We start from the raw sequence: 23392 nt of genomic DNA, 5'->3' as shown, positions 1-23392 counted from the left end.
ATTTTTTTTAAATTCAAGTATAGGGCAGCCCGGGTGGCTCAGCAGTTTAGCACCGCCTTGAGCCCAGGTTGTGGTCCTGGAGACCAGGGATCGAGTCCCACATCGGGCTCTCTGCATGGAGCCTGCTTCTGCCTCTGCCTGTGTCTCTGCCTCTGTGTGTGTGTGTGTGTGTGTGTGTGTGTGTGTGTGTGTGTCTCATGAATAAACAAAATCTAAATAAATAAATAAATAAATAAATATTCAAGTATAATTAGCATACAGTGTTGTATTAGTTTTAAGCGGACAGGGCGTTTTTTTAGTTCAATAAATGTAATGTGTCTTTCAATAAAGGGAATAGGCATGTGTGTACTTATATATAAGAATATATTTGTATATATACATACACTATTTTTATTAGCTAACTCACAGTAATTCCTCAACACTTAAATGCCAATTTGCTGTTAGAAATTACAAATAGTTACATTCATCTTATGCTGTTGGAACTGAACAACAGTATGTTTGGCTAGCCTACCTTTAGAGTATCTCATCTACTTCTGTTAAAATACATTAACCGCCTAACCCCACTAATTAGTCTATAATTACAAACTTTTGACATTCATGGCAGGAAATCAATTATACAAAATATGGACATTAAGATGATGCATAACTTGAAGTGGAAGCAAGCACTGAACTTTATGATACAAGCCTAAGGTGCAAGGGCTCTTCAAGCTTAGAGAAGTTTCCCTCCTCACACACGCATATTTAAATATAGTAACATAAAAATGGAAAGATGAGAGTGCCTGGGTGACCCAGCTGTTAAGCATCTGCCTTAGGCTCAAGTCATGCATGATTCCAGGGTCCTGGGATCAAGCCCCACATTGGACACCCAGCTCAACGGGGACCCCGCTTCTACCTCTGCCCCTCTGCCTGCCGCTCTTCGTGCTCATGCTCTCTCTCCCTCAAATAAATAAAATCTTTAAAAAAATAAAAAAGTAGGGGCACCTGAGTGGCTCAGTGGTTGAGCATCTGCCTTAGGCTCAGGGATTGATCCCTGGGGTCCTGGGATCAAGTCCCGTATCTGGCTCCCTGCAGGGAGCCTACTTCTCCCTCTGCCTCTCTGCCTCTGTGTCTCTCACAAATAAATAAATAAAATCTTTTAAAAAAAAAAAATGGACGGACGCCCGGGTGGCTCAGCGGTTGAGCACCTGCCCCTGGCTCAGGGCGTGATCCCGCAGTCTCGGGATCGAGTCCCACATCAGGCTCCCTGCCTGGAGCCTGCTTCTCCCTCTGCCTACGTCTCTGCCTTTCTCTCTGTGCGTCTTTCATGAATAAATAAAATCTTTTAAAAAAAATGGAAAGACAAAGAGAAAAGAAAGCTTAGCCAACACTTTAGTTCTAATATTAGCAATAATCTTAGGAACCTTAATTCTTTGCTAACTTCTAAAACCAAGAGAAAAAAAAATGCTTCCAAAGGCATGTAACCAGAGAAAATAAATCTGGGTATGTTGCATCTATAAAATGGTTTGATGTCTTTCATCAAGCATAGCATTTGTGAGGCTGTCCTACTGGGTGGATTAAAATGTGCATATCTCCATCTAAGCACATCAGAGAGGAGTTCCTACGCCCATCTGGTTAAGAAAAATACAGTGAGAAGTAAGATTGATTCATTATACTGTTGTGGTAAACAACTTAGTCAGGTTTTTTACCCGAATTGTACAGAAGCCAGAATTTCAACTGATGGGGATCAGCAGAGTTACACAAAGTGCACTGCTCCGGCCTGGAAGCCTATCCCATTCTGCACTCCTCTGCTGTGTCATGGGACCACTGCTGTTGCATTCACAAGATGAACATAACAGCCTTCCCTGGGGTCAAGGCTGAGGACACAAACAGATCTTTCATCTGTGAGACCAGTGCTTTTTCAACACACCTGAAGGCAACTGTCTGAACCAAGTGACGTCCTAAAGTCACATCCAGCGGTACAGTCTGCGATACATTTCATTCGGAAAGGGGCACAAAAACTACTTTGAACATGTGAATATCTATGAAGAGGTATACCCAGAAATCCATGTTTCAGCATTGAAATTTCAGAAAAGTTTAACTGAAGACCAAAAAACTTAGGTAGAAGTAGAAACAAGAATCCTACACACCAAAAATGTAAAGCTTACTGGCTGAAAAACTGTATCTAATTTCCTGGTAGGATGGAACCTACAAATCATATCCATTATCTGTCTTTTTACTCCTCACACCAGGGCCAAGCATATTCCACGGTTTATAAGAGTTCACTATAACAATTTTTTTTTCACTATAACAATTTTAATTCTGTGCTTATTTTGATAGAACTTAAATGTTTTCATCATCTGATTCTGGAATATGTGAACAACTGCTTCTAAATCAAGTCCAGTCATGCTACTCAGTGTCCAATTTCAACTTCTTTGGTACCAAGGGGTAAATTTCACTGGGAGTTAATGAGGAAAAAGAGAAATGGACTTAATCTATGTAAAAGATGTGTTCACAGTAAGTTAAGGCCAGAGGACATAACTTTACCCTGTAGAAGTGGAGCTTTAACCGTGCAGAACTGACTCTTTACATGGCGTTCTGAAATACGGCACACTGAACTCAGTGTTCAGTGCCATGGTCACATTTGGGAACAATTTAAGATTGAGCAAAAAGTATCTGTAGCTTTACACTGCTATTTTACAGTTTTATTGATCATGCAGTTTTGTTGGTATTTACATTATCAATTTGCTTAGGTTGTGTTGGTGTACAAGATGTACAGTATACCTGCCTTTCTACCTATTTCAGTGACAATGTAATTAAAATAATTAAGGCAATATTGAACTTGTAAAAGTTAGCTGTTAGATTTTTACATTTTCATTTTTAAGTGGCCCAAATATTATAAAAGTTTAAGAAAACTGCAATCTTAAGGATGATGAGGAAGAGAGAAAATCTCAACCAAAATGCATCCATCTCATATTTCTCTCTTTTTTTTTTTAGGGGGTGGGGAGGCAGAGGGAGAGGAAAAGAAAGAATCTTAGGAAGCTCCATGCCCAGCACAAAGCCCTACAAAGGACTTGATCTCACAACCATGAGATCATGACCTGAGCCAAAATCAAAATTCAGACACTCAATCGAGATATCTATCATTTAATATTTCTAAGCAGATATCTATCTGTCATTTAATATTTCTATCTATCATTTAATTTTTTTTTTAAGATTTTATTTATTCATTCATGAAAGACAGGGAGGGAGAGAGAGAGAGGCAGAGACACAGGCAGAGGGAGGAGCAGGCTCCATGCAGGGAGCCCGACGTGGGACTCGATCCCGGGACTCCAGCAACATGCCCTGGGCCAAAGGCAGGCACTAAACCACTGAGCCACCCAGGGATCCCCATCATTTAATATTTCAAAAGCAACTGGGCCATAATGGATTAAGGGTTAGTCCTTCAAATGGCTCATCATCTGACCACAGGTAAAACTTTCCTTGACAGAGTTACCCTAACTTCTGGAAACCTTTGCTTAATACCTTCCTCCTTCATCCCTTAATTCTCACTGTGAGTCTAAGAGGAAGACTTGACACCAGTTTTAAGCAAGTCATTGATAATGAGAACGGCTCAAAAAGATTCAATGCAAGTGAGTGCCTGGGTGGCTCAGTAGGTTAAACATCTTGATCCTTGATTTCAGCTCTCAGGTCATGATCTTCAGGTCATGAGATGGAGCTCTGAGACAGACTCCATGTTCAGCAGAGAGTGTGCTAGAGATTCTTATTCTCTCTCCTTGCTCTATGCCCCCCCCCACGTGTTCTCTCAAATAAATGAATCTCCCCCCCCCACACACACACACACAAAGGATTCAATGCAAGTGATGAAAGATTCAAAAGCTAGATGTTTGCCCAAAAAAGAGGTGACATTTGCAGGATGGGAGGAAGGGGAAATAGTAAAGTATGACCACTATTTCAAGATGTCTGAAGACCTGCGGTATAAAAGATAAGCCTGATGCAGCTCCAAATGATGGCTCTAGACTATAGCAGAGAGGTTATAAGAACATAATTTTAGGTAAGATGCTGAGGACCAGTACCATTCATCAAAGAGCCATTGCATGCTAGGACTCTGCTAAGAGTTTTATACACACGTAGAGCCTTCCATCTATTGGCCTGGATCACTAAACTACTAAGAGACTGACATCAGGCTACTTCTCAAGTTCTTTCTCTCTTAGAGGCTTGATGAACACAAGTATAAACAGTAGTAAAATTCCTTTTTTCTTTTCTTGATTCTCTGCCAAGGAGGCAAACTACTGTTAGGTAAAAAAAACCAAGATGATGGATAAGTGTAGTGGGGAAGAGAACATCACCACTGCCTTTAAGAAATAAATATATTGGGATCCCTGGGTGGCGCAGCGATTTAGCGCCTGCCTTTGGCCCAGGGCGCGATCCTGGAGACCCGGGATCGAATCCCACGTCGGGCTCCCAGTGCATGGAGCCTGCTTCTCCCTCTGCCTGTGTCTCTGCCTCTCTCTCTCTCTCTCTCTCTCTGTGTGACTATCATAAATAAAAATTTTAAAAAAGAAATAACTATTATTATTTAAAACTTAAAGTACTCTTAAGTTTGTAAAACATATGCAGTGAAGGAAAAGATAAATCAGTGAAAATATTTTAAAAGTTTTATTGTGAAGGGTGTCTGGAGGGCTCAGTTGGTTAAGCATCCGACTCTTAATTTCAGCTCAGGTCCTGATCTCCTGGTCATGGGATTGAGCCCCTCATCCGGCTCTGCACTCAACAGGGAGTCTCTCTCTCCTCTGCCCTTCCCCTTGGCTTGCTCTCTCTAAAATAAATAAATCTTTAAAATTTTCATTGTGATTGATATATTTTGGTTGCAAATGATAATTTAACCAACATATAATAGATAACACAGAAGGCTATAACTGTAGATTAGTCACTTTGAGATGTTAGCAAAGGTTATAATGTATTCAAAATCATGTAAGTTGATCTCACAGCCCATTTTTCCTATTCCTTCAGTTTATAAAATAGCAGCATCTGACAAATTACAGTATGCCTAGTTTACTACTGCCTTATTCTTCCTCTGCAAATTCAGCCAACTGTCCAGTCTTAACTAAGAAAGGTTTTTAAAAACACCTATAACCACCTATTCCCATGTATTAAAAGATCTAAAAATGGCACAAAAGTAAAATAAATCATTGTGCCCTAGGTATTTGTTCATTGGATAAAGATATGAATAAAACAACTGTGGTCCCAGCCCTCAATAGGTTTATAATTTTCCCTTTCCTGAGAATGTTTCATGGAGAAAGCCTCCAACAGGTTATTGAGGGTTCTAAGAACTCCATCTAAACCTGGCCAACTTCCCCCCCCCCCAGATTTTTAGTAATCTCTACACCCAACAATGGGCTCAAACTCACAACCTCGAGACCAAGAGTCACCATGCTTTACCAACTGAGCCAGCCAGGTGCCCCTAAACCTGGCTGACTCTTAAAAAGAGACATAGAGCCAGACAGAGCCAAGATCATTTCTCTTTCCCACTCCCAGAAGCGCTTCCCAAGATCACTGAACTTTAAAGGGGAAAGGGTCTTAACAATTATTTGTATTTCATTTTATAAATGAGGAAACTGAGGTCAAACAAGGAAATTCTGCAGAACCATGTACAGATCTTCTTTTGCAGGTGTACAGGATAATGCATTTTATTTCAAGACCCATACATAGAACATTCTAAGTTGTTGTTACAACTACAGTGACTAATGAGATACTGTAATCTTCATTTTCCAAATATAAGTGATAATAGATTTGGATCTAGCAGTGATGGAGCTCTAGAGTACTGATCTATTGTGGCCTATGAAAATTTTGGGGGTGGGGTGCCTGGGTGGCTCAGAGGTTGAGCCTTCAGCTCAGGGAGTGATCCCAGGGTCCTGGGAACGAGTGCCACATTGGGCTCCCCACAGGGAGCCTGTTTCTCCCACTGCCTAGCTCTCTGCTTCTCTGTGTCTGTCATAAATAAATAAAATCTTAAAAAGAAAAGAAGAGAAAAGAAAATCTTGAGGGTTGGAGTAGAACCCCAGTTCCTCACAGGTGGTAGAAAAGAGCAGTTCAGAATACAGAAGTTCAAAAGCCAAGGAGAAAGGCCTCAAGTTCCAGCCCCACCTCTTGCTATTGGTACAAGGGGAACAATGTCTTTATCCTGAGGATCAGCTTTCCCATCCATAAAATGGAAAGTCAATGCAACCATATTTCGCAAGATATTGCAAAGGTTCAATGAGATGAAACATGTAAAGGATTTCACACAATGAGTGGACATAAAACATCTCACATGTCCATCGATTGATGACTGGATAAAGAAAATGTGGTGTGTATATATACAACAGAATACTGCTCAACCATAAAAAAGAATGCAATCTTGCCATTTGCAACAATGTAGATGGAGTTAGAGACTATTATGCTACATGAAATAAGTCAGAGAAAGTCAAATACCATATAATTTCACTTATATGTAGAATTTAAGAAACAAAACAGATGAACATTGCGGGGAGAAAAAAGAACAGCAAACCAGAAAACAGATTCTTTAACTACAGAGAACTGAGGGTTGCTGGAGGAGCAGCGGGGAGGTGGGTGGTGGAATGGGTTAAATGTATGATGGGTATTAAGACAGCACCTGTTGTGACGAGCACCCGGTGTTATCACTAAATTCTACACCTGAAACTATTATTACATTGCATGTTAACTGGAATTTAAATAAAAACTTGAAGAAGAAAAAAAAGTGGCCAGCCTGGGTGGCTCAGCGGTTTAGCGCCACCTTCAACCCAGGGCCTGATCCTGGAGACCCAGGATCGAGTCCCACGTCAGGCTCCATGCGTGGAGCCTGCTTCTCCCCCTGCCTGTGTCTCTGCCTCTCTCTCTGTGTGTCTCTCATGAATAAATAAATAAAATCTTAAAAACAAAAAAAGAAAAAAAGTAAAAGATAAAACGCCTCAAAGCAGTGCTAATGCTAGGAATCCTGAATCCTTAGAGTAGTGGTTTATTTTACTGATAGAATAAAAACAGAAGTGGTGGGAGCACAGGCAGGTGAGAGTGAGAGAAGGAGACTTAGCCAGGCAGTACAGACCCACAGCAATTTCCCTGGCCTTCCCCATAATGAAGAAAGCAGTTTGAAACCACTACCCAAAGGGATCTAGTTTTCTTTATTTTATATCATAGGACCATAAATGATTTCCATAGCCTAAAACCTTATGAAATATTGATTTTTTTTCTCTTAACTACCAGAGTATTGCTGTATCATACTCTAATTCATAAATGCTCTCCCAAGTATTCCATTTCTTCCCCCAACCCTTAATAATTTTTTATTCTTCACATTAAAACTTCTCATTACCTCTAGAAAGAGCTTATTATGTAGCTATATTAGAGCATATCTGAGTTTCCCTGTTTTAGGAAATGAGATAAAACAATAAGATTTATAGGAGCAGATAAAATGGAAGACTCATTTTCTTCATAATGATGAGTTAGCATAGCATTTTTGATGTATCTAAATATAATCCAGTTTTTCAAAGTATGCATTTTTTTCACAAACATGTAAGAACAACCTTATTCAAATTTAATTCATTTAGGGACGCCTGGGTGGCTCAATGGTTGAGCCTTCGGCCCAGGGCATGATCCTGGAGACCTGGGATCGAATCCCACGTCAGACTCCCTGTGTGGGGCCTGCTTCTCCCTCAGCCTGTGTCTCTGCCTCTCCGTGTGTCTCTCATGAATAAATAAATAAATCTTTTAAAAAATTTTTAATTCATTTAAACCTTCCCTTGACAACCAAGGGCCTTAGAGGTGAAATCACTTTCTGGGCTACTTATTCAATGAATTTTGTGTGTGGCCAAGATCTCTGACCTCACCATGCTCCCAGCCTGTGCAGAAGACAGACCCGATAGACCACTAATTACAAAGATAAGTGTGATAAGGAAAAATGCTGTGAGTAAGCCAAGGAAGAGCTATCACCTTGAACCCAGGCCTGCACTCCAATATTTGTTCCTCTGGAAAGCCTTGTCCATCATCCTGCCCCCACCTCATTACCACTTCATCTACAGCACTTGAGTAGAAACAACCTGGGTGTATATTTGTGTTCATGTTCACTATCTCTCTCCCTCTAGAATGTGAGCATCTTCAGGAAAGAAACCCTGCAGTAGCACCTGAAACAACAACTATACTCTCGATCAACAACTATCAGAGATCAGTATCGCTAAGGCCTGGGAAGAGGCAATATTTGAAGTGGGTCTTGTAGAACCCAGGAGTCTGCCAGAGAAGGCTTGCACACCTAAGCTTCAATGTTAAACTGCCACATCCTATCACATGAATGCCTTTAATGTTTACTGCTTTTGACTTCTATGTGCAAATATCTTTTCACTCATGGGGTTTACGTTTCTTTCCTCACCATAACAAGTTTTGAAGAACTCAGTTTCCATTATTACAATAAAAATCTTTCAGGGGGATAAAATCCCTACCCTATAATCTGGGTTCTTACTGAGATTCATTTTTACTTAAAACTCTCTCAGTAACTATATTTTGGTTTAACACCTTCAAAGAAGCTGACCTAACCAAACAGATTCAATAAACTAGGCTTACTAGGAGAACTTCGGGAACTTCAAGGGCTTGATCACTTTAGAACCTTGTTTTTCTTAAATTCAAGTGAATCAAGCTAATTTTCAAGTTAATGTAATGGAATAATGGAAGTATCACTTATCAAAATAATCAAAATTCTCTCGCATTAAAAAAAAAATTCAATGTTTGTTGTCGACTGAGTGGCAAAAGATCAAAATAACATAAAACAACATTTTACTTTGAATGAGAGAGGCAGAGGAAGGTGTCTATTAATACCTTTAACTCCTGGCAAATACTTCCTCAGAGACTTACACCCATTCCCTGCTTGGTAGTAGGACCATTTATAGCCTCATCAATTTTCTGGAAGACAGGATCTGGGTAGGGAAAGGCAGCCGTCATTATATATTCAGTAACTAGCCACTGAGATAGGGGAAGGATATACACTTTGATTCTAGAAAGGATCTTAGAGAGGTAATCTGCCAACCTCTCAATCAACAGGAAAGGACCCCAATGCCCAGAGAACAGACATGATTTTTTCTCAAATCCAGTCAGTAGAACTCAGGTATCCCAACTCAATTTGGCATTGTTTCTACTATCCATGGGCACCTCTCTTCAGGACATCAAAATTTTATAAATACAGCCAAAATGTTCAGAAGAGGAGAACACTCATGAAACAAAAACCAAGACTAGAGGGGTACCCGGCAGGATCAGTCTGAGGTGCATGTGACTTGATCTCAGGGTGGTGAGTTCCAGCCCCACATTGGGTGTATAGATTACTTAAATAAAACTAAACAAACACTTAAGGAATTCTGACGCTTAGCCCCAGACATGAGAACTTAACACATCCTCTGTACGTTCTCAGTTGTCTATCAGAGATGCTCTAAGTTTGGCTGTCTCATGGTTTCAGGCAGCTGAAACTGATTTTCTCAGTACTAACTTGACATTCTAGGTCCCCATCCAGTTTTTTTCCCCCATCCAGTTTTAAAGAATAAACAATATTACAGGGATGCAGAGGACCAACTTGGTGAAATTAATCCAGCAAGGAAAAGTAAATCAAAAGGCTGAAGATACCCGCTGGTTTAGCAAAGTACAAGAGAAGTGCCAGTCAACACCTGAACACTGTTTTTAGTCTCCAGAGACTTTCAAGGTCAATGGCAAAAGAAAAAATCTGGGCCATGCAAATTTCTTTTGTCATCTGAGTTCAATGAGATTGGGGCTCTGAACGTTCTTGCCCAGCTGTCTTGAGTCATCACTTTCTATTCTTCGCTAAAAACATTTTAGAAAAACATTTTAGGAAAACAGTATCTCCTAAACTACAAATTTCATGGGATGGAAGAGGCAGAGGAGAGAATAGAACACAATGTAAAAAATACTATGAGAGAATCTTTATTAAAAATGAGCCAAAATGGCCAGGGGCACCTGGCTCAGTTAGAAGACCATACAACTCTTGATCTTTGGGTCAGGAGTTTGAGCCCCCTGTTGGGTACAGAGATTACTAAAATAATATAAAATTTAAAATTTTTTTTTATTTTAATGAACTAAGATGAATTAGTCAATTTTGACAATATGGACAATACTCATATGGTCTATACCCATTTTTACTGATGTAAATAATAACTTTACAGGTAGCTATTTAGGTCTTCTACATGATAAACCAGAACATTTGAGCACACAATTTTACTAAAAGCTGAAATTATTTAAATTCTCAAACGATTGATATTAAGCATTGATGTTTTTTCTTTTCTTGAAAACTGTCTTGCAACAGGGTATTCCACTTATTTTGTTGGAAATTCAAAACCCAGACAAAGATCCATTGTCAGAGAGAATGTCACTCTGACAAAAGAAGGGCACAAACTTTCTTCTTTGGCAGTAATTAAAACAAACAGACAATTGGCTAGATGAGGGAAACATGGCTGTCATGCAAATATTTGTTATATCATTATTTATCATATGGTAGTATAATTTGGACTCTACACATACGTATGGTTCTCCATCTTCCAAAAATCAGTGAATAAACAATTGAATGGAAGTTTGTCAGCTTTCAAGTTATAGTTGAAACTATATAGTTTGAGAACTAGACTCAGTGAACCATTCAACACCAGGGCAATGACAAATTCAATGTACAATATATGCTGTCATTAATTAATATGCATAATGGTCATCTTGACCACCCCCCATAATGATATTCCTTTTTGGAGTACATTAATTTCATGTAGCAAATACACTGTTAAAATTACTTGAGGAGCACCTAAGTGGCTCAATGGTTGAGCCTATGTCTTTGGCTCAGGTTGTGATCCTGGGGTCCTAGGATCAAGTCCTGCATCAGGCTCTCGGCAGGGAAGCCCGCTTCTCCCTCTACCCATGTCTCTGCCTCTCTGTGTGTGTCTCTCATGAGTAAATAAATAAAATCGTTAGAAAAAATTGAGACAAGGATATTAAAATCTGCATCTGTCTTCAGACCACACTATACACAGCATCCCAAGGGAATATGAGTAATAAGTACTTGAGCAATAGTCACTGCCTTGATTTTTCCACAGGGCTCCTAATCTAGCTTGGGTCAGTCAGAAAATGTTATTCGGTTTTGAAATACCTAGGCAAATGTTGCTTTTAAGTATTTAATATGATAAAGAAGGTGATAGAATCCTTTTAATCCTTTATTTACACTCCTCTGGTTGTCATCATCTCCTCGGGAAGCCTTTAAAACCAAAACACACCAAGTGACCAAGAGAATGCGTGCAGTCAAGAATACATACCCACAAACTGAAGAGACTACTTGATTTTGGCTGGGTCCTCATCTAGCCAAGACAGGGAACACCTCTGGTAACAATGACTAAGTAGAGAGAAACACAACTACTTTCAGGACTCCTCGGTGGGGCTATAGCAATTCATTAGAGGTGAACCGGAGATGGAAGGGCACAGCCTGCAGGTAACAAGCCATGTTGCTTGTGTCCTCATGTATAAAATGGGCATAATACCTTCAAATCATAATATAAGAACTTGATAACAGAAAAATAGTTGGTTCGGGGCACCTGGGCGGCTCAGTTGGTTGAGCATCCAACTCTTTGTTTCAGCTTGGGTCATGATCTCTGGATGGTGAGACTGAGCCCTGCGCCGGGCTCCTCACTCAGCAAGGAGTCTGCTTCAAGATTTCTCTCCATCTGCCTCCCCCTCCACTTTCTCCCACCACCCCCGACTCAAATAAATAAATCTTTTAAAAAGAAAGTAAAATAGTTGACTCAAAGTTCGGTTTCCTTTCCCTGTCACATCAATATTGCCATGACTACATGGGATGTGCCATTTGCATTAAGAAAGATGCATGGAAGCAAACTTTATGCAAACATGCAGTCAGCATATGCTTGGGCTCTGGCTCATTTTTAGGTGCTGTCTGGACCTGGAAATGAATTCTATACTACTAGTAAGGCCTTTTCACCCTGAAAGGAAAGAAGAATAAATACGGTATTACAGGAATTCAAGGATGACCCAATACGCAGTCCCTTTGAGCGAAGCATGGTTGACATTCTAGGATTACTAATTTATAATAGGCCCCAACTACTCATTCCAGCAGCCTCTACCATTGTAACTAGCTACTTCCAGTAGGGTGGGAGGCAGGAGAGACTGACCTTGATTTACCTCATTACCAACCAAAAGTGGAAAACCCTTTAGCACAGTGATTCTCAATCTTGGCTGCCCATAGGATCACCTGGGGGAGCTTTTAAAGCTCCAACTGCCCAGATCACACCCCAAACATCTGAATATGTGGAAGCTGAGTGCAAGCGCCCGTAATTTTTTTTGAAGTCCCCAGTGACCCAAGGTACAGCAAAGGTTGAGAACCCCTGTCTAGCATCCCGCCTCCTGACCTCATGTAACTTCTGCCGCGAGCCAAACTAGGAAAGCCAACCTCGAGCATTTCGCAACCACAACTTCTAAGTAGAGCCGGTGCGACAGGGTCCCACAGGCTGGAGCATCACCGATGCCTGCACCGAGGTCCGCACAGAGGGCCGAACAGAAAGCTCACCAGCAAGAGGGTTACCCAGATCCTCATCTGAAAGCCACCTTTTCAAACAGTTTGCACTAAAAACAAGCCAAAATCCCAAGCTCACCAATCTTGAGAGAGGTCACAGAAGCCTGCTGGGATTTTTCCCCCCCTTTTAAAGACAAATCTCTTGGGAAAGAGAGTCTATGGGGGAGCGCCCCCCCACACACACACACACACAGCCTGTAGCAAAGCAGACAGAACCGCACAATCCCCAAGGCCGCCCAGGGAGCAGCCGGCAAGGTCCCCCGGCGCAGCGCAGCGCAAGCGGGCGCGCCGGCCCGTGGCCAGTGCACCTGCCGTGGCGCCGGGCCGCACCTGCCGGCCGGGCCCTCCCCGCCTACCTTCCAGCAGCTCGTCCAGGCTGGTGACCTTGCGGCTGCCGTCGATGGTGTAGATGGTGCGGACGCCCTGCGGCAGGTTCACGTTGTCCGACAGGGAGCGGGTGAGCTCCATGAGCAGCGCATCGAAGGACCGGAAGCGGTCGCCGGAGATGGCAAACAGCAGGCCCTTGAAGTAGCGGTCCCCGTTCCGGTAGAAGCGCGCCTTCTTGGCCTTCTTCTCGGAGCTCAGCGCCTGCAGGGTGCGCGTGCGGTAGAAGCTGCAGTGGGCGCTGTGCGCGGGGCTGGGGATGAGCCCGTTCCCCTTGGGGCCCGAGCTGCTGCTGCCCCCCGAGGAGCCGGGCGCCCCTCGCCGCGACCCGGGCCGCGGCCTTTTGTCCCGTTCCTCGAAGTGCTCCAGCTCGATGCTCCTGGCGCTGGCCATGGCCGCTGCGCCCAGGGCTGCCCCCGGAGCCCGCCGCAGCCCAAGCCTCCGCGGGGCCTGCTGCGAGGCGGGGAGCGGCCCGGGGACGCCCGCCCGCCCGCCCGCCCGCGCGGGGCCTGCGGGCGCCGGGACACCTGGCGGGCACCTGGCGGGCACCTGGCGGGCACCTGGCCGCTCCCGCAGGTGGGGCCGCCGAGGAGCCGGACGGCCCGCGCCCCGCTCAGGCGCCGCCGCCGCGTCCCGCCGCCCCGCTCATTGTCCGGCCTCGCTCGCTCGCTCGCGCCCGCCCCGGCGCCCCCCGCCCGCCCGCCCGCCCCGCCCCCGGCGCCCCAGCCACGCCCCGAGCCCGCGCGGGGAGCCGGCCCGCAGCCGCCGAGCGGGGCCCGCGGGCGCACACAAAGCTCGGCTCGCGGGAGGCCCGGGGAGGAGGAAGGAAGAGGAGGGGGAGGAGCCGGGAGCGTGGGAGAGGCGCCGCGGGCCCGCGGGGAGCAGGCCCTGCCCCGGGGCGGCGCGGACCCGGTCCTCGCGGGGAGCCAGCCCGCCCCCGCCCCCGCCCCCGCCCCCGCCCCCCAAGAGCATCCGCGCGCGGCCCCGCTGCCCGGGCCGGCGGGGCGGGGGGGGCGGGGGACCTGCCCCGCGAGGGCTGCCGCGGCCCGGTGGGAGGCGCGCGGCGGAGGCGGAGGCGGGCGGGGGACGGGGGGGCGGGGGGGCGGGGACCGACTCCCCCGGGGCAGCGCCCGCCCCCCGCCGCGAACCCGCGCCGTTCCCCCCCCCCGCCCCCCGCCCCCCGCCCGGGAGCCCGGGAGCCCGCGCAGCGCAGCCCCAACTACAAAGGAAGGAGATTCAAGGGCAGAGATCACGTCCCCGGCTCGCCTCCGAGGGCGGCCAAACGAGGGCAGAAATTCAACCCATGACGCGGGATTTGGGCACGAGATTCATTTATTTTTTTTTTTTTAAAGGAAATGTGATGCTTTATTTTAAAATCCTTTGATAAAGCAGTTTCCCTTGCAGGTTTGCTGGCACGGGATGTCGAGTTAAGTCCGAATGAATAAATGATCCGAAATTGCGGGGTTTGGAGGGATTTATTTAATCGACAAATATTTGGTAAGAGCACGTCGTGCGACGGGCAGTGTCGCGGCCGCGGGGACGCGCGGGTTAAGGTGCCTCCCCTCCCCCGCTTGCACCGGCGCATCCAGGGCTGTCAACTCAAGCTCACGATTACGTGTTGCGTCTAACATCTGGAAGCACCCATCATACTGGAAAATCTTAATTTACTAGTGTTTGGCCAACAGTAAAAAAAAAAACATTGTTTCCTAAAGGCTTACGAGAAACATAGTCACTTGCATGTTGCCATCGGAGAAAGATGAAGCTAAAAGACGTTTGGTCCTAATCTAACAGGTGGGTAAGCTACCCGGAAACCTTATTTATCCAGCACCTGGTTCTTTGAGTGGCCCTAGACAACAATCCAAATCAACCTGGTAGGTAGGGAGACATGGGTACTTCTCTTGGAATGAACTGAGTCCTGGAAGGCCTTAGAGAAGGCCGAAGTGTATGCGGTAGTTCCAGAAGAATCCTGCTCAGGCACCACTGTAGCCCCAGGGCAGTCTCCAGGACACACCTGGGCGTAGCTGACTTCTAGAACCGGGCCTGGAGCAGGCCAGGAAGTCAGCTGATCCGAGGTTACAGCTGATCTTTTCCCCTTGTAGTTTTCAAGGGGAAAAATTCTATGATATTATTAGGTCCGAGACCATGATAGACCTCAAGTCAGACCAATTAAATCAGAATTTCTGGAGATAGGCTTCTCCAACAGTGTGTCTTTTCTTTCTAAGATTTATCTATTTATTGTAGAGAGAGAGAAAAAAAAAAATCTCAAGCAGACTCCCTGCTGAGCATGAGCCCCCCCCCCCCCCACCCATCCCCTACCCCACCCCTCAGGGCTCCATCTAACAACCCGACAACTTGACCCGAGCTGAAACCAACAGCGGGACACCCAATCAACTGAGCCACCCAGGTGCCCCAACCAACAGTATTTTTCAAAAGTGCTCTTAATGTATATATATAGAGCCACGGCTTCCAACCACAGGCAGTGACATTAAGAATCAGATCAGTGTTTCTTCTCAAACTGATGTACTTACATAGTAGGGGAATCTCATAAAATGTAGCTTCTGATTCAGTGGTTCTGGAGTAGAATTTGAAACGCCACATTTCTAACAATCTCCCAGGTAATGCCAAGGCTGATGGTCTCCATAGAGTACTTTGAGAAAAAAAGAAGTAACCGACAAATTCCTTGAAATAAGGGCCTCATTAAGTACAAGTAATTGCAGAGCCTATCAACTCTGTAAATGGTTTAACATGGGTGTGTTCATTTGTTTTGCTATTACTATTTCTTGGGGGGAGAAAACACTTTTTTTCATTCATTGTTGTAGTAACAAATTATCCCAAACCTAGTGACTTACAGCAATAGATATGGATTAGCAGTTTCTGTGAGTCAGAAATCTAGGAGCAGCTTCCCTTGAGTTTTCATTAGATAGCAATCAAGACATTGATTGGGGCTGCAGTTGTCTGGAGGTCTGATTGGCACCAGAAGACCCACTTCTTAAAGGGCTCATTCATATTGTTGGCAGGAGCCCTTTAGATCCTCACCAGGAACGCTTCTCTATACGGTCACTTGAGTGTTGGAACAACACGTCAGCTGGCTTCCTCTAGGGTAAGCATTCATGGGAGAACAAGGTAGAAACCATTATGTCATTCCCATACTATCCTGTAAGTTACACAGCTCAGCCCTGTTCAGTGTGGGACACTAGGGGTATGACTACCAGGAGTCAGGGATTATTGGGGTCATCTTGCAGGCTGGTCATGAAGACTTCAATCACTCAAGCTTTAGGACCCTGATATATACACATTTTCTCACTCAAAGATTTCTGACAAAGGTTTGGCCCTTTAAAAAAAAAAAAAACTTTGGTTGATAATTTTCTTTTTTAAGATTCTTCATTTATTTATTTATTCATAGAGATGCAGAGAGAGAGGCAGAAGCAGACTCCATGCAAAGAGCCCAACATGGGACTCAATCCAGGGTCTCCAGGATCACACCGTGGGCTGCAGGCAGCACTAAACTGCTACGCCACCGGGGCTGCCCAGGTTTGGCCCTTCTTAAATCGTGAATGCAATGAATATGCCGGTATTATAACATTATTCCCTAACTTTAAATCCCTAAATAAAGATTACTGTTTCTCAACAAGGGTGAGGGCAGAAGAAAAAGAATTTCCAAAGCTGTTACATAGTTAAAATTATGCTCTTGCATTAATTTGTTTTAAAGAATTTTATTCCTAACCCTCATATAAGAATTAAGATGTGATCACTTTTCATAAGATATATATTTAATGTATATGGTACATATCAGGACCCAGTTTGCCAAAATTTGGGTATTTATTGTGGTGGGAAAAAATTTCAGCATTACAATCCTAATGCAAACAAAACTGAGAGTTCTGGGTAAGCAACAATTAATTGGGGTTGCCTCATAGTAGAACCAAAGCAAATTCTCTTTTAAACTATTGCAGAATCTGCAGAGTAGGATATTTCAACTGGTATTTCCCTTGTTGAGATACCCCTTTTTTGTAACCATGAAACACTATCTGATATGCTAATCAAGTGTCATTACAGAGATGATCTAATTCTCTTTGATGGTTGTGAGGCCTACCAATTCAGTGGGCCAGGACCTGAATTGAAAGGGCTTCATTCGGAGAGACTGGCCCTGCCTCTTCACCACCTGGAAGTTGGCCTTGACCTTAGCTCTCTGTTAGTGGTAGATTCTCCGTATCCTTTCCTCGGCCCTCTTCATCTAACACTTGTCTGAATAAAAACTTTTGGGCAGAGTACTTTTTTTTTTTTTTTTTTTTTTGGTGCAGAATGCTTTAAAAATGGCTTCATTTCTATGCTACAGAGAACTTAAGAATTTCAATCCAAAACCTTTTCTCCGTTTTTTTGTATGATTACAAAGGACCCCTTTCAGCTCTTGATGTATAATAATTTTAAATCACCAAGTATCCAGTGAACGTGAACATATTCTTGATGATATCCAAGAGAAGTCTTTTAAAAACCATTTGGGGCAGAAAATTTCAACTAGGCATGGAGGGAAGGTAATTGTTTTTTGTTCTCTACACTTCTCCTTAGATCACAATTTCAGAATTTTGGAACTGCCTTTTCACCAAATGGTAACTCCCCGCCCCCCTCCACCCCCCCCTCCTGGACCAAGAAATACAATGCAAATTTTTATTTAGCATTATTTGTTTAAATGAGATTTCATTACATAACTTATTTGTGGAGCTTTATATAAGAAAATTTGCCTTGAATATTTGCTGATTTTGCTTCGGGCTCCTTTACTTTTCCAATGCATTGGCTAGTCTTCATTTCTGGCCAGAAGCTTCTGCTCTTAGAGGCAGTTTTCCAGCTCCATTATTTATTACGGTAAAGATGCTTACAAACCTTTTAGACTGCACTGTGCTGAGACTTTCTGCTGTCTCATGTTTTCATTCCTTTTTACTAATGCCAAACATTTCTCCCAGAAACAAAAATGATGAAACAACTATTTTCAGTGAAAGGGCCTGGTGACTATGGACTTGAGTTTTTGAAACTGAGCAATATTTTTTATTTCATAATCTTTAATGTCGATAAATTCTGGTGATTTTCATCAAGCTTTAACAGGAAAGGGCATAAAGCAAAACAGGTCAGAAAGAGACTCTCTCCCCTTACTCTATAACCCGAACCTAGACTGGAAAAAAGATTCAGATGAACTTCTCTTACTTGTTGTTTCACCTTGGGAGCTTTGCTGTCCTTTACAGTCATGATTCTTACAGCACTTTACAAATATATTAATGACTTCTTTGCAAATATATGTGAAGGAATAATTAAAACTACCTTTTCAGGTTCAGAAAATTCACACTTATTGGTTAACGATGTAGGAAAAAATGTTAGGGTTTGCAGCCAATGGCCAAGAAAGAATTCTTATATTTGCAAGGTGCAAAGAAATGTGGTTTTATTAAAGCTCAGGGACAGGACTGGTGGGCAGAAAGAGCCACACAGAGGTCATCACATACTCTCAAGTAGGGAGGGGGTTAGGGAATAGCATAAGTCTCTAAGGAATTTTGGAAGGGAGGTTTCCAGTACCCTGAGGGGGCTGGCTGTTGTTGGGAAAAGGTCATTTATTACCCTCTAATAAAACCTTAGAAAAAAAAAAAAAAAAAAACCCTTAGTCATGGGATCCCTGGGTGGTGCAGTGGTTTGGCGCCTGCCTTTGACCCAGGGCGTGATCCTGGAGACCCGGGATCGAATCCCACGTCGGGCTCCCGGTGCATGGAGCCTGCTTCTCCCTCTGCCTGTGTCTCTGCCTCTCCCTCTCTCTGTGTGACTATCATAAATAAATTTTAAAAAAAAATTAAAAAAAAAAAAAAAACCTTAGTCATGAGACCCTTCAGATGTATATCATGGGCCACATGCTTGGAGGATGATTGCCAACATGTATCTTGGGGAGTTTAGAGATAAAGGAAGTTTCTAAAGGAATTTTTATATGTTAAAGTAGACTTATAGGATCCTGGGGATCGGGCTAAGACTGCCTTTTGCCCTTAGCAACTTGAGGCAACCAAGTCCCTAGAGGAATGTCACTCTGCCTGTTTCAAGGACTTGTCAATGGGCTGTAGGTCATAAGGAAATTTAATAATTTTTCTTCTGCCTTTCTCTCCCACATCAGTTAAGTCTTTCAAAAATTCCAAGTTTAATTTTTTTTTGTTAAGATTATTTATTCGAGGGCAGCCCAAGTGGCTCAGCGGTTTAGTGCCGCCTTCAGCCCAGGGCCTGATCCTGGAGACCTGGGATCGAATCCCACGTCAGGCTCCCTGCTTCTCCCTCTGCCTGTGTCTCTGCCTCTCTCTCTCTGTGTGTGTGTGTGTGTGTGTGTGTGTGTCTCATGAATAAATAAATAAAAAATCTTAAAAAAAAGATTATTTATTTGAGAGAGAGCAGGTGGGCACATGTATGTGTGCTCATAGGGTGTGGGGGGAAGGGTAGAGGGGGAGGGAGAGAGTTTTAAGCAGACACCCCACTGAGCATGGAATCCAAAGTGGAGGTCTATCTCACAACCCTGAGATCACAACCTGAGCTGAAACCAAGAGTCTGACCCTTAACTGAGTGTGTGATCCAGGCAACCTCCAAGTTTAATTTTTTATGGAAATCAAGTGAACTGAAGAAAAACTCAAATATGCATGCTTTAAACATATATAGCACACAAATCCCCCCCCCCCTTTTTTTTCCTGTGAGAAACTGTAGTTTAATAGTTCTCCCTGTTGGTACATTTCACTTCCACAAAGTGTGTGGGACAAAGACTGTCACTTTTTATGTAAATTCTATCCATCCAAAATTGTACTCAGTTATTTTGTCATTCACTAGTTCACCTGCAATAGTTGTTAAAATGAAAACAAAAACAGTTAAATGATATAGCAACTTTCTTCTTAGAAATGTGAACTTCTTTTCTTTTAAAACTTCCTAAGAAGCAAATCTAGGCAGGTAGTATCCCTAAAGTGTCCCTACCTTCCCGATAAGGGAGTCGAGGAACAGGCAGTGATTTTCAACAATTATTTTAATAATATCAAAAGTGAGACTATGGAAAAGTACCACAGTACTCTCATTTTATTTCTATAGGGTCAAATTTCCCAAACCTAATATAAAATTTGCTCTTTGAATCTAGGCTTTTTGCTCCATTTAAAATTCAAATGATTTTAGCAGCTTCCTCTTCTCAGTAGCACATTCCATGTTTATACAAGTACTGAATGTGACAAACTGTGTTCGTGTCATTGTGTATGTGAGATTAAAATAATGATGTTCGTGAGTACTTAAAGCGTAATAAAGCTTTTGTGATGATTAATCAGTAGTTATGACCTAGTTAAAGAAGCAGATTATAGATGAGGAAATAAGAAAGATTAAGCAGCAGAGATAGAAATTGACTCCAGGGTATTCTAACTCTAGAAAATGTTCCTCTCAAGCTTTCAAAATTCATTAATCATAAAGAAGTCTATCCCTCTAGGAAGTTATAATTAAAAATTAATGATTTTTATACCTAGAGTAGGTTTATAATGCAAAGTAGCTAGTTATTTTAGGATGAATATTCTGTATCCCATATTTGAACTCTTCAAGTGTAAAAACAATATATTTATTTTATATATGTTAATAGTGATAGTACGCATACTTGGTCAGTCCCCTTTAATATATACTCATTTGGCTACATATTTAGGATCAAAGATATAGTATTCCTTGGTAATTCTCAGAGATCTATTTGAAATAATGGATATTGACCATGCTTTATTGTTTTTTGTTTTTTAAAAAGATTTTATTTATTCATTCATGAGAGACACTGAGAGAGAGGCAGAGACACAGGCAGAGAGTAAAGCAGGCTCCATGCAGGGAGCCTGATGTGGGACTCGATCCCAGGATTCTGGGATCACAACCTGAGCCAAAAGCAGACATTCATCCACTGGGCCACCCAGGTGCCCCTGCTTTATCATTTATATAAAAGATCAGAAAAGGGGCACCTGGGTGCCTTAGTCAGTTAAGCATCTACTTATGGCTCAGGTTATGATCCGGGATGGAGCCCCATCAAGCACCCCTTAGTGGGGAGCCTGCTTCTCTCTCTCTCCCTTTGCCCACCCCCATGCTTGCTCGCTCTCTCTCTCTCTCCCTTTGCCCACCTCCATGCTTGCTCGCTCTCTCTCTCTCTCTCCCTTTGCCCACCCCCATGCTTGCTCGCTCGCTCTCTCTCTCTCTCCCCCTCCCCCTTCTCTCTCTTGCTCACGCTCTATCTCAAGTAAGTAAAATCTTTTTAAAAAAAGATTAGATACATATGTGGGTATATATATGCGTGAATAAGATTGTATATCTTAACTGATGTTTCGTTTTCATAGTTTGCTAGTATAGTAAAATTAATTTACTTCAGTACTGAAATTAATCACAATTAGTTACTGTTACGATTACTACAATAATAATAATAATTTTCTTCCTATAATTCCTCCTTCTAGTGATAAGCCCCTGAATTCCTGAGGTCTAACCTGGTTCTAAAGCTTAGTTCAATGTCTTCATGAAGAAGAATCTATCAAATTACTCAGCCCTGCAGGGGTCTCTGTCCCAGCTGCCATTGCTGTCAGCACCCTACATTGTCTCCTACCTTCTCATGATCCACTCATGCACTGCAACTCTGGGCCCAGCAACAGTTTCTGAAAACATAGAGAAGAACAAATAAAGAAAGAAAAAATTGCTCTCTTGAAACAGTCTTGGTGCTAACTTGGCAGATAGATCTGTTTCCAGGTGACATTGTTTTCACTAAGACATAGGATGATAGACTAAACCTGAGTAGATAACTACAAATAGGTAGAAAATGGGGTTTGTTGAAGTAATTACAAATAATTTTCTTTTAAGTTCTTATTTGTTAAGAAGGACTCTCTTAATCTCTTCAGATTTCTCAGATTCCTTTAATAGATTTGGCAAGGCCTGAATATGTCAAAGATTGACATTGTAACATGATGGAAATCCTGCAAACCACTATAAATTGCCCAATTGTTTCTCTTGGAATGGTTCTGAAGTTACCTACCTCATATCATGTAGTTTGCCAATTTGTCACATAATTTGGTGGAAAACTTTTTTTGAGAGAGCAAGAGAGTGAGCGGAAGTGTGTGGGGCTGGAGGTGGGGATGAGGATATGATTGGGAGGGAGGAGGGAGAGGGAGAGAGAGAAAATCTTAAGCAGGCTCCATGCGCAGCTCAAAACCCAATGTGTGTCTTGATCCTACAACCCTGAGATCATGACTTGAGCCAAAATCAAGAGTTGGACGCTCAACAGCCTGAGCCACCCAGGCGTCCCAGTTTGGTGGGAAATTCTAAAAGTAACAGAATGTTTAGGGAAAGGCAGCAGGAAAGTGAAATATGGTGGCCCCAATGTATCTCTATGCACAGCTACTTTGTTCATTTTTATAAAGGTACAACTGACATATAACGTTAGGGTACACAATTGCTTTATATTTTAATTAATCTTAATTCAAACAATGTGTCAAGCTTTTGATTTTGGACTTGTTTGAATGAGTGGAAAACAATAAATTTTTTTTAATTATTACTGGTTTGGTCAAAGACTTTCCCTGAAAAAAAAAAAAAAGACTTTCCCTGGAGCAAAAGTTTTACCCCAATGTTGCTTTTGTAAAAGGTGGTATATAAACTTAATTGCTGGGGGTGCCTGGCTGGCCCATTGGTGGAACGTGTGATTCTTGATCTCAAGGTCATGAATTTGAGCCCCACATTAGGTGTAGAGGTTACTTGGAAATAAAATCTTAAAAAAGAGACAAAAATAAATAAACTTATTTGCTAAAGTTAAAGACCTCCACCAAGAGACTATAGTCAATCTCCAGATTCCTTTCAGTCTATGCACCATTGTCAAGACTTTCAGAGGCAATCCAATATCAGAAAAATCTATTACAAAATTACAAAAATTAAAAAAAGTCCTAAAGAGTTCCCAATAAGGCTGCCGCTGATAAAATACTGCTTTATTTGGAGCAAATGAGTGATTTTTTAAAAACCTCTGAATTAGGTCACAGACTAAATTGTTTCAGCCAGCTCTGAAATTATTTTTTCATGTTTTAGTAATAATTAATTCTCTGGTAGATCCAAAACAATCTCTAAGTTTTGTCATTAAAAAAAAAAAAACTCAAACTGACAGAAAAGGTACAAATTCAGTACAAAGCATTTATTTTCTGACTCATTTGAAAATAAGTTGCCAACATAATGTCTTATCATCCCTAAATATTTATCATATATATTTTCTTTAAATAAAAACATCTTCCTACACAGCATGACACAGGTATCAAAGTCAGAGAATTAACAATGATAAATTGCTATTTCTAATTTTCAGAACCTATTCACATTTTGCCAGATCTCCTGATAATATCCTTTTAAGTAAAAGGATCCAGTTTAGAACCATCCCATGTGCTTTGCTCTTTAGTCTCC

At 42.6% G+C, this 23392-nt stretch overlaps 1 protein-coding gene across 8 annotated transcripts in view; it reads right to left on the bottom strand.

The window, feature by feature from the left end:
* The window catches only part of DCLK2 (doublecortin like kinase 2), a 246910-nt gene extending 233504 nt beyond the window's left edge, over nt 1-13406 (bottom strand). For 4 of the 8 annotated variants that reach the window (XM_038558996.1, XM_038558995.1, XM_038558993.1 and 1 more), the window contains exon 1: nt 12940-13405. In XM_038558996.1, the coding sequence (XP_038414924.1) occupies nt 12940-13360 (421 nt within the window). In that variant the 5' untranslated portion in view covers nt 13361-13405. Of the gene's footprint in view, nt 1-12939 lie in introns of all 8 variants that reach the window. The other 4 variants (XM_038558997.1, XM_038558998.1, XM_038559000.1 and 1 more) reach the window with 2 other exon arrangements.
* Nucleotides 13407-23392: the final 9986 nt, after the last annotated feature.

Source organism: Canis lupus, chromosome 15, assembly GCF_011100685.1.
Source record: "Canis lupus familiaris isolate Mischka breed German Shepherd chromosome 15, alternate assembly UU_Cfam_GSD_1.0, whole genome shotgun sequence".
Taxonomy (NCBI): Eukaryota; Metazoa; Chordata; class Mammalia; order Carnivora; family Canidae; genus Canis; species Canis lupus.
The sequence above is the reverse complement of the archived record's forward strand: the minus strand, read 5'-3'. Positions and strand labels throughout refer to the sequence as shown.